The sequence below is a fragment of the Grammomys surdaster genome, unplaced genomic scaffold (genome assembly GCF_004785775.1).
Source record: "Grammomys surdaster isolate TR1022 unplaced genomic scaffold, NIH_TR_1.0 317, whole genome shotgun sequence".
NCBI lineage: Eukaryota > Metazoa > Chordata > Mammalia > Rodentia > Muridae > Grammomys > Grammomys surdaster.
In genome coordinates, this window is record NW_021604736.1 from 1,365,123 (window position 1) to 1,381,190 (window position 16,068).

The 16,068-nt window shown below is 44.1% G+C and overlaps 1 protein-coding gene across 9 annotated transcripts in view; it reads right to left on the reverse strand.

Annotated features, from left to right (window-relative positions):
* Positions 1 to 9,286: 9,286 nt before the first annotated feature.
* Positions 9,287 to 16,068, reverse strand: part of Fgf1 (fibroblast growth factor 1) — an 88,583-nt gene continuing 81,801 nt past the window's right edge. For all 9 annotated transcript variants that reach the window (XM_028777900.1, XM_028777898.1, XM_028777891.1 and 6 more), the window contains one exon: positions 9,287 to 12,218. In XM_028777900.1, the coding sequence (XP_028633733.1) occupies positions 12,024 to 12,218 (195 nt within the window). In that variant the 3' untranslated portion in view covers positions 9,287 to 12,023. The remainder of the gene's footprint in view (positions 12,219 to 16,068) is intronic.

The window sequence follows — 16,068 nt, forward strand, 5'->3', positions numbered from 1 at the left end:
AAGTACGACGTTGAGGATCAGTCTTCTCATAAAGTCCATGCCTGGGCTGCCTGGTGTGTTGCTTCCACCACCCAGAGGGTGGCTCCTGACAGGGATGGAAATACATGTGTCTGTCATTGTGAGAGATTCTCCTGGAATGACAGATATCCATCACTCTGTTGGTGTGTTTTTAATGGGTCTACAATGTCTTTACTGTTTTCAAAGGCTTTCTTCATATTTGTAAATAAAAGCCAAGCCAAGCCAGACATGGTAGCACCTTCCAGTGATCCCAACACTTGGGAAACTGAAGTGAGAGCACTGCTGTAAGTTCAAAGCCAGTCTGAGCTGTACATAGTGGAGCTAAAAGGGCAGCCTGGGCTACACAGTAAGACCCTGTTTCAAAACAACTGTTTTAAATTACGTACTTATTTATTTATTTTATGTATGTTGGTGTTTTGCCTGCAGGTGTGTTTGCATGACAGTGTTGGATCCCTGGGAACTTGAGTTACAGACAGTTGTAGACTGCGATATGGATGCTGGGAATTGAACTCACAACCTTTGGAAGAGCAGTCAGTGCTCTTAACTATTGAGCCATCTCTCCAGCCCCTGTTGATATCTTCTATTATTATTATATTTTTAAGATTTATTTTTTATTCAATGTATGTGAATACACTGTAGCTGTCTTCAGACACACTATTAGAAGACATCGGATCCCATTACAGATAGTTGTGAGTCACCACGTGGTTGCTGGGAACTGAGCTCAGGACTTCTAGAAGAGCTGTCCATGCTCTTAACCGCTGAGCATCTCTTCAGTCCCCCATTTACTCTTTATAAAGCAAATTTTATATTAAAGCTTGCTAATTCTCATTTAAAGTACCAGATCAGAGAAACCAAATGGTGCTTGAACTATCTGAAGATAGTTGTATTTCCTTTTATAGCCTTTCTTGGCTAAACAAACCTAATATCTTTGTCTGCTTTTATGTTTTTCTGGTCATTTTCTAGTCATCTTTATACTTCATTAGATTTTACTTTAAAAGCAAGTTTCTCCACTCTTTGGCAGTATTTCATTTCATTATTTCATATCATCTTATTTTGTGATACTAAGGATCCAATGTAGGACCTTGAGTGTGATAGCCACATTCCCTACCCACCAAGCTACGTTTCCTGACCACCCCCCAAGTGTTTTTAAATAGAAACACTCCGTCTACTATGCAGTATCTAGCATGAGATGTGCCACCTGCATATGGCCTTCACCGGGGAACGGCATAGCTCAGCCCTCCTTAAGCTTGAGATCAACTCAGGGTCTCATGTTGTTTTTTTTTTCCCCACATGGACTGTTTGTAGCCCAACATTTTAAAGTGTGGACTCATAAAATCTGCCAACAAGGTCTCAGACAAAGAATCTGAATGGTCCCTTTTAGCCCTATTTTGTCGCACGTCATTTAGAACTATATTTATTCTGAAAATGGTAAAATCTGACCTCTGTTCAATCCTGGTAGTGTGCTAGACACGCTATTTAGAAATGCCTACATGCCTCCGTTTTGTTTAATCCTCCCTTCACCTTGTGAGGCTGATAGATTTTCCTTTTCCTTTTACTAAAAGGCGATGGGAACACCCATGGATGAAGAGCTTCCCTCAGACTGAGTGTGCTATGAAGCAAGTGCACGTGACTTTCTCACAGTCACAAAGTCAGCAAGTGGAGGAGCCGGGGTTTCATATCTGGAAGTCTGCTTTCAAAAGAGTCTTCTTCAACATATGTTGATTGAGGTTGATTTAAAATTTCTAGAGTTATTTATTTTTCTGTGTGATGAGTATTTTGCTTGCACATATGTGTACTTTGTGATCACTGTGATAAGACACCATGACTAAGGCAACTTATAGAAGGAAAGTTTATTTGGGGCTTATGGTTCCAGAAGGATAGGAGTCGGTGACCATCGTGCTGGGGAGCAGGCAGCCAGGCATTAGATCTGCTGGAACTAGAGTTGCAGATGGTTGTGAGCTACAGTGTGGGTGCTGGGAATCAAACTTGGGTCCTCTGCAGGAGTAACAAGTGCCCTTAACAGCTGAGCCATCGCTCCAGCTCTCCTAGGCATATTTACATGAACCCTCTGAAGACAGAAGATACCAGCAACTCTTCTAAGAGGATCAGAGGAATTAGACAGATAGTAACTTTTTGTTATTTTGATTTTTTAAAAAACATGTTCTCATTATGTAGTCTCGAGCTCCCTTTGCCCCAGCCCCACCAAGTGTTGGGATCACTGGTGTGCACCACGATGCCCACTTCCCAGTAACATTCTTTAATTTGAATAAATTCAAAATACCACTGCTTTTATCTAGAGCCGTGGTTCTCAACCTTGCTAACACTGTGACCCTTTAGTACAGTTCCTCATGTTGTAGTGATCCCCAACCATAACATTATTTTGTTGCTACCTCATAAGTGTAACTTTGCTACTGTTACGAATCATAACTTAAATGTCTGATGTGCAGGATATCTAATATACAACACAAAGGGATTGAGACTCACAGGTTGAGAACTACTGATCTAAAGATTTTTTTTTTATTCCAGCACTATATGTTTTTTAAGAGAAAGGACCATATATATATGGCAATATATGTTTCAAACATTCAAACACTTCTGGGGCACAGTAGCTATGGAGCTATGGGAAGCTGGCCTGGAACAAGAGTGTGGTCTATCCTTTTCCAAACCTGGAAAATCAGAAATCTCATCCTGAGATCCGGGAGTAGGATCACTCCCTTCCTCCCTACCCTAGGTCTGTATTTCCCAGCCCTCAAAGTCCTGTGCTCCCACCTTTGCCCCTCAGAGGAGCCTGGTGTGGTGGTTTGAATATGCTTGGCCCCGGGAATGGCACTCTTAGAAGGTGTGGCCTTGTTGGAGGAAGTGTGTCACTGTGGGGGTGGGCAATAAGACCTTCCTCCTCACCACATGGGAGCCAGTCTTCTTCTAGCAGCCTTCAGACGAACAAGTAGAATTGTCAGCTCTTCCTGCACCATGCCTGCCTGGATGCTGCCATGTTCCTACCTTGATGATAATGGACTGAACCTTTGAACCAGTAGACCAGCCCCAATTAAATGTTGTTTTTATAAGAATTGCCTTGGTTGTGGTGTCTGTTCACAGCAGTAAAGCCCTAACTAAGACACCTGGCAACTAGGATGGACTCCGTCTCCTCATATGGTTATGTCCAGCAGTATCTGAAATTCCTCCATATGCAGACGAGGCATCCTCAGCACCCTGGCATGGACTAGTGATGGACACTCTCTCCAAAGACTTCTACCCAGTCCCCAAAGGTTTGTTCTCCCAGTTAAATGAGCTGTCTTACTGAAGCCTGTCTCCTGAGAGTCTGTTCTTGTCCTGCTCATTGGTCACCTGAGGTCTCCATTCCCCCATCGATCCTGCCTTGCTTCCTCACTCAGGATCCACCGGTTGTGACCACAGGCTGGTCATGTGCCTTCCGGCAGGGGAAACTGAGCTTGAACAGCAAACATTTAGTCTAACATAGTGTATAACAGTAGTTCTCCATCTTCTTAATGCTGTGACCCTTTAATACGGTTTCTCATGTTGTGACCCCCAGCCATAAAATTGTTTTGTTGCTACTTCATCACTGTAATTTTGCCCCAGTAAATGAATCATAATGTAAATATGTGATATGCAGGATGTCTGGTATGCGACCCCTATGGGGGTGGAGACCCACAGGTTGAGAACCGCTGGAGTCTAAGCTATGCTTATGCCTTGGTCATTTATTACCTTTCTGCACCTAAGTCACACCTTTTCTTTCATTGCCTTGTGACACTGGAGCAGGGCTCTCTGCTCCACCAGTGTTGGAAGGTTTGTCAGTAGAGGACACTGGAGAGACACTGCAAGACACCTTAAGAGAAGGGCTTTTCTTTTGGGTTCAGGGCTTCCCTTCTTGCTAGAGGTAGTATCAGTGAAGACCCACAGTCTTCACTGGTAGTGCACAGTCTCTGGTCAGTTATTATCCTCCAGAAAGTTGCACTTAGAGAGTTTCTCCAGTACTCCCATTGGAAGCTTCCTAAAGCACCATCTAGTGGGGTAGAGACATGCCTTCCAGTATGTAGGAGATAGTGAGGCTGCCTCTGCATAAACACTGGGGGCCAAACAGCTCAAAGCCATCTCCTGCAGGAGGACCTAATTGAAGACTGCCTGAGATACCGAGAATGGCTGATGCAGACCATGCCAGTCAATTGGGAACTGTAGTTTAGAAGAGATGCTTTCTTGGGATCAGTGGGGTACGGGTGCAGGGTATTAAAGGAGCTTACAGCAGTGTTCAGACAAGCTTGCTGTCGGGTTTCTCACTTGTTCTGTGTGGCTTCTGAGCTACCTCACCTCCAGTCCCCAAGGGCAAGTAGGGTTGGGCAGCCAGGGCACAGGCTGCACCAGCACAGCCAGTATCTCTTCCATGACAGGACACCAGTTTCAAGTTTTCTTTCCTTGAGTTCCTTCCTCTCTTCAACTCCAGGAATAGTAGCTGCTCCCTAGAGGTCTCTTCACCTCCCTTAGCCATCGCAATCTCCCTGTTCATATCATTGATATGGATACCATCTCCTGCTTGCACCTGACTCCTATGAGGGTAGAGGGTAAATGATTAATCAGTGGATGAGTTTGTGTACCACAGATGCTTTGACTTCTGCTGTTGCTTTGGAGGATGGTGCTGGGTGCCCCATGGCCTCTCAGATTTGCCCCAGAGGACTAGGTGTCACGCACATTTTCAAGCAGTCTTAAACCTCATCTCTCTTTTTTACTCAACTCTCTTTTTTAAATATTGAGTGACAGTCTGGCAGCACCACATGTACATTGCATGTATCCTCTCTTCCCAGCCTTCCTGGAGCCTCTGCAGTGTCAGAGAAAGCCTGGCCTACCCAGAGCCTGTACCATTGTCCAGGTCTTAACACAGGTGTTCTATTTTTAGAGAGTCATCAGTTTTCCTATTCATTTTTACAGGAAATGTTAAGCTGGATGCTTAACACAGTTGGTTACCCCCAGGCTCAAAAACTCCTGTCTTTCCATCTCACACAGAACTAGTTGGTCTATAAGAACATTCCTCTCACCTACTTCAGAGAAGAAAGCGGGTTTTTTTGGCTAAGGCATACGGATAAGAGAATCTAACATCTTATATTTAATGTATTGCTGGGCCAGACTCTACACATCGTTTTTCCTGTGATAGGAAACCAGGAGATGTGAAAATCACAGCAAAGTCTATTTCTGTATAAATTGCCTTTCTACAGTCACATCCTCAAACACTTGGACCAAGCAGATCAGTTTCTTAAACAGAACAGAGTTCCCAGCAGGGAGGACCCAACCCTTCATTAAGGCTGAAGGAAAAGCACAGCTAAGGCTGGGTGAGGTTTTGCTTGTTTTTGTAATAAGACGGATACCAGTGCTTAGCTGCTGCATGTATAAATTTAGCCTGTGTGGCATGATGGGGTAGGAGGTGGAAGCAATTTGGGAAATACCTTCTCCCCACATCACAAACATTTGTAACCCATCAGAAGACCCCCAAATTATGTGATCACATCCTACAGTATGTGATTGGATAAAGTAAACCCCTTCTCTGCTTCGGGCAGTGTGTGACCTCATTTCTTGTTTTAATAGCCATGGTGTAAAGCTAACAGTGTACTATGCTGTGGTCACTATGTCAGTCACAAAGTAGGACTAATGTTTCAGGAAGATTCCAGCTGTCCTCTAGCACAGATCCCCAGAGCACGAGGGAATGTTTGTATGCCAGCTTGATGCTGCATCCTCATACCTTCAGTTCTAGCTGAAATTTAGAATAAGTCTTACATGCAATAGTGAAAGGACGTTCCTCTTAGGGAGTAGAGGATGGGTTTGGGAGGAGGATTATGTTATTTTAACGATTGTGAAAAATCACCACTGGTGCCTTTGAAATGGAGAATATGTAGGTTTCACAGTTCATTTGGCCTTCAGTCTCCCTACTGTGTCATAATTGCTCCTGACAACTCTTGTGGGCTAGAGGAGATGGCTCTGTGGTTAAAGTGTTCACACTGCATGCGTGAGGATGGAGTTTGAATCTCCAGTACATACATAGATGCCAGATGACTGGGATGGTCTGCTTGTAATAATTCCAGCTTTAGAAGGTAGAGACACAGAGAGTCCCCAGATAAGCCTGATGGCAAGACTGGCTGTATCAGTGAACTCTGGGTTGATTGAGAGACCTTGTCTCAATGACTAAGGTAATACAGTGATAGAGGATGATTTCTGTCAACAACCTTGGACTTCTACATGCATGCCTACACGCATGTGCGTGCATACCCCAAGTATGCCCACACACATCCAAAACATGCATCCACACCACTTTATACACATATGAAAATGGGAAAAGGAAAAAGCTGTTAGTTTATGAAGAGTGCTGTTGCTATGGTTTCCAATACGACAGGAATCTCCCTGTGCTTCAGACCTGGGATTCCTCTGCCCAGCTTTTCAGCAAACAGGAGTTCTACCATATAAGCATCAGAAGTGATGACTTTGTTTCTATTTTGCTCTTTGTAGTCAAATGCACCCCTAAGAGGCAGAGTCTCAGCTGTCCCACCCCCTCAAACATTTGAAAGGCACAGAGTTACCTTCTAAAAGTTGGCTTATCAAAAGTAGGAATTCCAAACTCCACATCCAGGTTACATTGTAGCAGAAATGGTGTTTGCCCCATGAGGTTACATTATAGCAGAAATGGTGTTTACCCCATTGACTCAGTCATGTTGGTAAATTTTTTGTACGTGTTTAGACAGATAAGTGGTGAGAAGGTCATTTCCAGAAACAGATACTCAAAGGCCCCAGGTTTATAGCCTTTTCCTGGCTCAGCCCATTCACAAATTTCATAGAAACAATGATGAAATTGGATTCCCCTGGGGACCAAGAATGATTAGAGAGATAAAGACTGGGAGCCAGCGAGGGATAACAGTAAGAGCCAAAGTGTGAGAATTCTCAGGGAGAAGGAAGTGGCCTTGGGTCTCCAGGATTCCCACAGCAGAACTGTGCAGGCTTGCCTGCTTTGGAGGCCGCAGAGATGCTTGGGCATCTCATCATTTTGTTCACTTTGTGTCACTCAGGGCTCAGAGAACACATGGAGCCTTAGAACAGATGGTGCCTGTATCACAGGAAGTTCTCTGTCCTATTTACTTGAGAGTGAGCCACATCTTTGTAAACACTACAGTCAGAGCACAGAATCCTAATTGGGCCTCTTCGTCTTTGGAAAGGAGAATGGTTGCTTTAGGTTAGCATTTTTCAAACTGTGGTTGTGACCCATTAAAGTTGTACTTTGGAATTGAGCTATGCTTGACCAGCACCTCTGAGTTCACAGAAAGAACGCAATGTACCCCATACATTTTTTAAAATTGTGTTTCAGCTGTCTGTATGTGTAGAGGTTTCGTATTCTGAGTTCTGGCAGTGGGTGGGAGAGCTTCAAAACTCTAAAGTACCACTTAAGGCAACGTACAATCTTCTTTTTCTTGTTCTTCTTTTCCTCCTCCTCCTCCTCCTCCTCCTCCTCCTCCTCCTCCTCCTCCTTCTCCTCCTCCTTTTCGTATTATCAAGTACATATGCCATGATACACAGCTCTGTGGAGTGGATTCTCTCCTTTCATCTTTACATGGGCTCTAGAGATCAAACTTAAGCTGCCAGGCTCACACAGCAAGCACCATTAACTGTGGAGTCCTCTTGCCAGCACTTAATTCAATATTAGAATGAGAAGGAAGGATTGATTGTAATTACAGAGTGAGTGTGTGTTGGTTTGTATATGCTTATCCTAGGGCGTGACACCATTAGGAGGTGTGGCATTGTTGGAGTAGGTGTGTCACCGTGGGTGTGGGCTTTAAGATCCTCACCTTAGCTGCTTGGAAGCCATTATCCTGCTAGCAGCCTTCCAGATGAAGATGTAGAACTCTCAGCTCCTCCTACACCATTCCTGCCATGCTCCCACCTTTATGACAATGGACTGAACCACTCAACCTGTAAGCCAGCCCCAATTAAATGTTGTCCTTTGAGGAGTTACCCTGGTCATGGTGTCTGCTCACAGCAGTAAAACCCTAACTAAGACAGAGTGCATGTTGCATCTGTTTGTTTTTGTTTTTTGTACATGAATAACTGTGTGTGTATATGTGTGTGTGTATGTTTGTGTATGTGTGTGACAGAGAGAGAGAGAGAGAGAGAGAGAGAGAGAGAGGGGGGGGGGAGAGAGGGAGAGAGTGGGGGAGGGAGAGGGGGGGGGAGAGAGAGAGGGAGGAATGGAGGGAGGGAGAGAGGGAGGGAGGGAGGGAGGGAGGGAGAGAGGGAGGGAGAGAGAGAGCATAACTCTGCCATATACTAGGGAACAGAATACTTCTTCCTAAGTCTCACACCAGAGGTTTTAAAGGTGTGTAGTTTTTTGACATTGGACCTAAAATTTTAAATAAATCCTTAATTTTTTCCTGTTCATAATATCTTTGCCTAAGCAGAAGCATGTTAACTTGATAACAGTAGTGTGATCTCACATACCTTATACAAGGGAGAAAAGGCCCAAGTCATGAAGAGTACCTGCTCAGATTTTCTGAGACCTAGAAAATCTCTCCTATTGCCTTGTTTCCAAACAATGTGAAACTTTTGTATCTTAGCTTCTGTGTTAGCCTTTAGTATCTCCTTTCTAATAGTAAGATGATGGTAGAACACGAAGCAGCTTCTGACTCCTCTGGACACCTGATGTCATCTCAGGGATTCTGAATTTCACCTCAGGGATGCCCAGTGTCCTTCCACAGAGCAATTCTTAGAAACCTGGAGACAAGTCACCCATTAATACTACATTTATTAATATCGATAAGGTATAGAGTGTAATACAGTATGGGCGCAGAGTGAAGGTCAGGCGTCATCTCCATCAGAGCCTGCTTTGCAGCCGGGGACCATGATTGCTTTAGGCAGTGTTCTCTTGGGCTCTGTTGCCTTCGTTGCAAAGCAGGGGCCTCATTTTCAATGGCAGCTGATGTACCAGTTAGGTTTGTATGGACACACTGCTGGCCATCAGGGGAAACACCCAGCTCCATCTCTAGTGTGTCACTAACTGTCAAAAGCCCATATGCTCCTCACAGTTCGTAGGGAGTGTTGGACACCATGTTGTAGTCAGCTTGGAATTGAGTGCATGCAGGAGGCATGTGACAAGCAGATGGCTTCAGGACTTAGTTATGGAAGAGAGCACACAACCGAATGTTCCCATGATCAGTGTTCCCAACGGCACAGGGACAGGCTCTCTGCTCCCTTTCTGCAAGATTCAACAGCTTTTTTTTTTTTCTTCCTGATTTGAAACTAGTCCACTCCTCTGCGAGGACTAACATTGAAAGCCCTGGCTTTACTTTTCGAAGTTCATCTCTGTCACTTTGTTGGGGTGGGGTGGGTGTTATCCACTGTTGGGGGTTTCTAGAACATACTGCTGATTCAGTAGGAACCTATAAAGTCCATGTTTTGACCTGACTGAAAGAAATGAATCCACAGCATCTCTTTCTACAAATATATGCCCAGGGAGAGGACACCTGACAGACATTGTCCCCAGGGGCCATATCTAGTGCCTGACACACATTAGGTCTGCAGTATATGTTGAGCAAATACACAGATTGTGACTAGGTTGATGGTTAAGGCTACCATCTACATCATCAGTGCTTTCAGTCTCTGAGGTCTCAGATGCCATCTCCTCCTTGTGCAGTGGTTTTTAATGTGTCTTGGTCAGTGTTACACTTGTGTTCTGTTCATCTGATAAAAACTACTCACTATTCTAAATATTATAGATTTCATCTCTGTGTGCTTTTCCTGGCCAAATCTTCATACAAAGACATGGGCAACCGTACTGTATTATCTCCAGTGTGCCTACGATTTACTAAAACAAAAAAGTCATGAATTATCTTGTAAAAAAGCAAAACATTACTATGATTTTTTTTTAAAAATACAGGGCCTTTCTATATACTCCTGGCTGCCCAGGAACTCACTATGTAGACCAGGTTGGCCTCAGTCTTACAGAGATCCACCTGCCTCTGCCTCCTGAGTGCAGGGATTAAAGGTGTGCGCCACCACATCTGGAAGAATGTAATTATTAACCATGTGTGAAATAACTCAGTTTAGTTCCTCCATTAGCACTCTGAACTCTCAAGAGTGTCATCTGTCTTCCATGCTAAAATATGACAGTGGTGTTATAAGGATTTTTCCATCAAATAATTACTTTTAATCCACAGCCACCATATCATTGGTTTATATTTTTAAAAGAGTGTATATGCATGGATGTCTGAGTGTGGGTTTGTACACGTGCATGGAATACCCCTGGAGGCCAGAAGAGGACATCATGTCTCTGGAGTTGGAGTTAGAACTGGGTCTGAGCATCATGATGTGGGTGCTGGGAACTGAACTCCTGTCCTTTATAAGAGCAGTGTGTGCTCTTTACTGCTAAGCCATCTCTCAGCCCTAGATACCCATACTTAAAGCGCGGTAGGAGACAACGAGGAAAGGTCTCATGAATGAATGCAGTGTGTTAGATAACTAAGTAGCTTTTACATCCTATGCTGTTGTTATTCTCTGTGGCTGATTGCAAATCCGTTTAATGCCTTCAAGCTATATAAAATGCGACGAAAGCATAAGTCTCACAGTATATGGGCTTGGCGTATGAAAGGCCTTCTCACGGCATTTGTGTCCTATGTCAGAGATGAATAGTGTTTCTAATTTCCTGGTCACTTGGGCCAGGTTTACTTTAAGGAGGAAGGCAGTTTGCTGAATTAATGGTAACAGAAATGGTCTCTTGGGAAAAACTTTTGACGAGATTTAACATTTCTGTGAAGTGTGGTTTCAGTGACTTCTAAGTGGGCATTTTATAGGCACTGGGCCAAGGTGCCTTGAAACCGTGCTTAACTACTATGGACACTGCCTGAATGAATATTCAGGGAAACCCAGGCGGTGGAGGCTGAAGAGGGTGAACTATAAGCAACCTTCATTTGAATGGCATTTTCTGGGGCTGCTCTTGAAAGCATGGTGGGGAAGCCAGCAGCATCTATGGGACCTGGGGGCCTTTTCACAACACAGAACTCCCCATGCCAGCCCCACCAAATCAGATTTCATATTCATACAAAATCCTCAGATGATCTGAATGCATGGGCAATTTGGGGCCATCGTACTGGGACCCCCACAGCCCCAGTTTCGCGGTGGCCAAGCACACTGTGACATGGTCTCACTTTTTCTTTCCTCCTCCTCCCGTCTAAGATCTTGCTTTTTAGAGGCTGACATCCACAGCTGAAGACATCCTTCCTGTCTCCTTGCTCCTACACCCACTCTTCAGGTCCCAGATCTCTGTGCTTGCTATTACTAAGAAATCATTTCCGGGGCTCTTTCCCTGACTGTGGACGTTTCCTTGGTAACTTGGTAATGACTGCTGGGCTGCGGGTTCATCTTGACTCCCTGTGGTGGAGACTTGCCCTCTTACTCTGTTCTGAGATTCCATGCTTCTCTAGGCTATCCATGGAAATGCCACACTCCCTTCTAGTTTTAAGTCCTGTCTGTACATGGGGGTGGGGTGGGGAGATATTTTTCTCTATCATGAAATTCTTTCAGCCTTACTATCAGTTTCTTTACTGATATTTGTGAGGTGCTGGTAGGGGGAAGGGTAGTCATGCTAAGTGCCTGGGGTACTCAAAACCAGGGATTACTCAGAAGGGGAAAGAGCATGCAGCAACTATGAACCCACTTCTCAGACCCCTCTGTATGCTTCACATGACCCCCATCTTTGCATCATGAGGTCCAGCTTGTGCCCTGAGGCATCTGGATATCCAAACCCAGAGCTAGACTGGCCAGTCAGTTGTCCCCTAGAAGCAATTTGGTCCCTGTGTTCCAAACTGTGCTGGGGTGGTGGGGAAGGGCTCAGCAGGAAAGTGAACTGGCTACTTAGAAGCACTGCTTACAAAATTCAGGCTCTGTGGGCTGAGGGTTAGCGCAGCCAATGGTCAAGGGAACATTTTTTTAGGGTCAACCAAACTAGGGAGCACCCAGAACAGACTCCTCTAGTCAGAAGATACTGGGAGAGGCAGAAACAAGATGGCTTTCTGGCCATAGTGAGTCCGGGGACCACGCTTACAACTGCCGTTCTTCTTGAGGCCCACAAACCAGTTCTTCTCCGCATGCTTCTTGGAGGTGTAAGTGTTGTAATGGTTTTCTTCCAGCCTTTCCAGGAATAGGCATTCCTCATTTGGTGTCTGCTAAAGGGATAGAAACCAAGGTGGGGGGAAGAGTTAGTGAGTGCTGTTCACCAGCTGTGTGAAAATGTGAAATTTCTTTCGTACTGCTGATTTTTCACTAAAAGGCTGTGATTTTTGCCCCAGAATCATTATGAACATGAATACTTGTGTAAAATTTGCCCTGAGCATAAGAACATATACTGGAACTTCCTTGTGTTTCTGTTGTAGTTTTGAGGCATGCCTTGAACTCCTGATCTGCCTTCTCTTCCATCTGCCTTTCGCAGGTGAGTGCCAATCATGCCTGGCCACTTAGAAAAAGAGAAAATAATTTTAATTATTTTAGTTGCTTTTGTTATCTGTGAAGAGAATCAATATTGTTTTTTAATTTTTTATTGCATGTTTGTATATATGTGTGTCTATATGCAAGCATGTTTGTGTGTACGTGTACATGTGTGCATTCGTGTATGTGTATGTGCGTGTACATGCATGTGTGTGTGCATGAACATGTGTGTGTATGCACACAAGCACACTCACATACCCACTCATGTGTGGAGGTCAGAAGACAGTTGGTGTAAGTCAGTTCTACATGTAGGACCTGGGGATCTAACTCAGGTTGTCAGGCTTTACAGAGCCTTCCTTCACCCACGGAGCTGTGTAGTCTGTTCATGAACTGTACTCTGAAGGATTCACAAGGAATCCATGGGACGACGGCTCAGCAAGTAAGAGCACCTGCCACAAAACCTAATGAGCTGAGTTGGATTCTGAGGACCTACATGTTGGAAGAAGAGACCCAGCTTCCACAAGTTGTCATCTGACCTTCACCTTCTGACATGGTACACATCTCCCCAACCCTGCCTCCTACCCCACTACACACCATCATAAAGAATTAAAAACCATATCTTCTTTAAAAAGGAGAAACCCCAAAGCCCAGTACCTACTTACTAGGCAGCCATAGGCAACTGTTGCTTGCTTCCTTGCTTGGTAGAGAGACAGAGATTAAATGCAGGCAAGTGCTCTACCACAGAACTGTGTTCCCAGCTCTAGACAACTGAGTTCATGAGTACCATCCCCCATTTCTTCAAACATATAGAATGTATAAGAACCTATGGATATAAATTCATAATCTATAAAGGTCATATTCTACTTATCTGCTGTGTTTTTTAAAATTGTTTTTATTTTCTTGTTTTGTTTTTTCTTCAAGGCTTTCTCTGGAACTTGCTTTGTAGATCAGGCTAGACTTGCAGAGATTCATCTGCCTCTGCCTCTCGAGTCCTGGGATTAAAGGCATGCACCCCAATGCCCAGCCTTAGCTACTGTTTTAGTAATAGGCAATAAACTTATGAAAATGTATTCAATATTCCTACCAAGGAAAAATGAAGTTAGAATATTAATGACCACGAATGGTGGTGTACACCTTTAATTCCAGCATTCAGGCAGGGGAATCTCTGTGAATTTAAGGCCAGCTTGGTCTACAGAGTGAGTTCCAGGACAGCCAGGGCTGATCAAGTTTCAGGACAGCCAGGGCTGTTACACAGAGAAACCCTGTCTCTAAGAAGAACAAAACATATCATCCCCCCCTCCAAATTAATCATTTATTAGTTATGATATCTTTCTGGGTATGGCTTGAAGATAGGTATCAAAATCTGAAACACCTCTCCCTGTCTCTCCACCCCACTCTCCTTTCCCTCTTCCCTTCCTCTCTCTTTTCTAGTACTGTAAATTGAACTTAAATCTCCCCAAGTGCTGGGCAAGTACTTTACACCAGGCTATATTCCAAACCCTACAACATGCATTCTCATCGAGCCTAAGATTTCACTTCTAAGACTTTATCATTAGGAGTCAGTTGAGTGAATGTAAAGTCCTATTTTTGAGGGTGGGTTTTAAAGTACTGGCTATGGTGGCTATAAATATCTATGGCAAGGTGATCAGTAGAGGGATACAGTTCCCTCCTCAGAGCAGAATCTGGTGCAGCTGTAGGCTTATTGAAATAGCCCAAGCATGTTAATAATATGGTTACCTGGAAAATGTCTATCAGCTGACAGTTTACCTACAATCTATTAAGAGAGAGAAAACCCAATGTTTCAATTATTTTATTGTACCAGATTTTGGAATGCACACTCTCAACTTGGATATAAGGCAACTATGTGGGAACTCTTAGGTGGGACACTGTCCTTTTGATGACCTGTCATATCTGACTGTGTCACATGTCACTTCAAGTGACATGACCCCTATGGACTCTTTACCCACCACTGATTTGTGATTCCCTTCCTCATGGTTTATGATCAGATCATTCATCGTTGTTCGTGTGTGGGCATGTTTGTTTTATTAGGGTGTAAGACCTACCGGACAGAGAGGTGGAACCTCATTAGCCTTTCATGGCCTTGTATCTCCCTTTATACACAGAGCTTTGCAGATGATGCCTCCTCATTACCTAGGAGTAGGTTAACAGAATTCTTTCTTCCTGCTTGGGTAGGAGCCAGATTCCTGCTAAGCAAACAGCTAACTACTGAGCTACACCCTAGCCCCAGAGTTCCAGCTTTTATTAGCATGGAACTATGCAACAGGAAGTGTTCAGTTTCTTATTCATCCATAGTCTAGGGAAATGACACCTGGGTGAGACATTGTGGACCCTTCTGGAACAAAACAGGATATAAATATAGTATTTAATTGAATGACTCTGCCTCTGGAGGAACTTGGTCCAGACACTAGTACTGGGGCACATTGTTGAGACAGAAGGAAGGAGGAGGCAGTTCTAGACTGTGTGGGTTGTCATGAGCCTGTTATAGCATCACCCTGTGATGGCCCTAGGTGGGTGTCAGGCCTGTGTTCAGTGATGAAGGTAGGGATGGTCACGTTCCACACCTGTTCTTCTCTGTCACAGTGGTGCAGCTGACAAGCAGAGTGGCTGAGTCATGGCTGAGCTGGCCAGCCACCTCAGAGGTACAGCATCCTTCAGCCAGGCTTTGTGTCTTCTTGCTCTACACTTGCCTCAGTGCTGGGGACGTGTTCCTCAGCTCTTGATTCATGCCTATGGTTGTGGTTGTTTCTATTTTTATATTTAGCACACTTTCTCCCAATTACTTAGGTGACATACACTCATTGTAGAAAATTTGGAAAATACAGGAAGCCATTAGTGTATTATAAACCCACCCACTTACCACCCCTGTAGATAACTATATTAACATTCTGCTATACAGTGTTTTCAAACTAAGGCTTTCAAAATAAAAATACCCCTTCTATACAGACTAGAATGGATGTGTGCCAAAAATCGGTTCAGGGCATGAGGTAGACCCTTTAGCTATGTTAGAATGTTTCTTTGTCAATTTGGTATGTGTGAAGACTCTTAGGTATGGCATGCTAAGATCATATTTGGGTGACTTACAATAATGGCTTCGGTTGATGGAAGAGAAGAGGGCTTTTTGTTTTTTTTTACCCCCTGGAGCCTGCCGGACACTGGTTTCAGGCAGTTCTCCCTCAACATTTGTAGTCAAGTGTAAACTATTAGAATCAATGTTAAAATTAATTTCAATTAAAAAAAAAGCCTAAAGCCGCCATGATCTTAAGACTTAATGAGTATGTGGGGCACACTAGCTGCTTGTTTGTCTTAGAGGCGTCGCCAATGCAGTGTCTCCCAAGTGCTAGAAGCTAGTGAGCAAGTTCTGTGCGCTGTCTCCTTGGACCATCTGTGAAGTTGCTATAGACAAGATTCACTGTGGACAACTTGTCAGAGTAGGAGAGGCATGAGCTTCATTTGTTGAGTCTAAGAGGGAATGGTTGTTCAGTTAACTGATTTGATGGCCGATTGGAAGAACTGCCCTAAAGTCTATTTCCTGTGTGGCAGCAGTCACTGCCCAACTCCAACCACCTGACG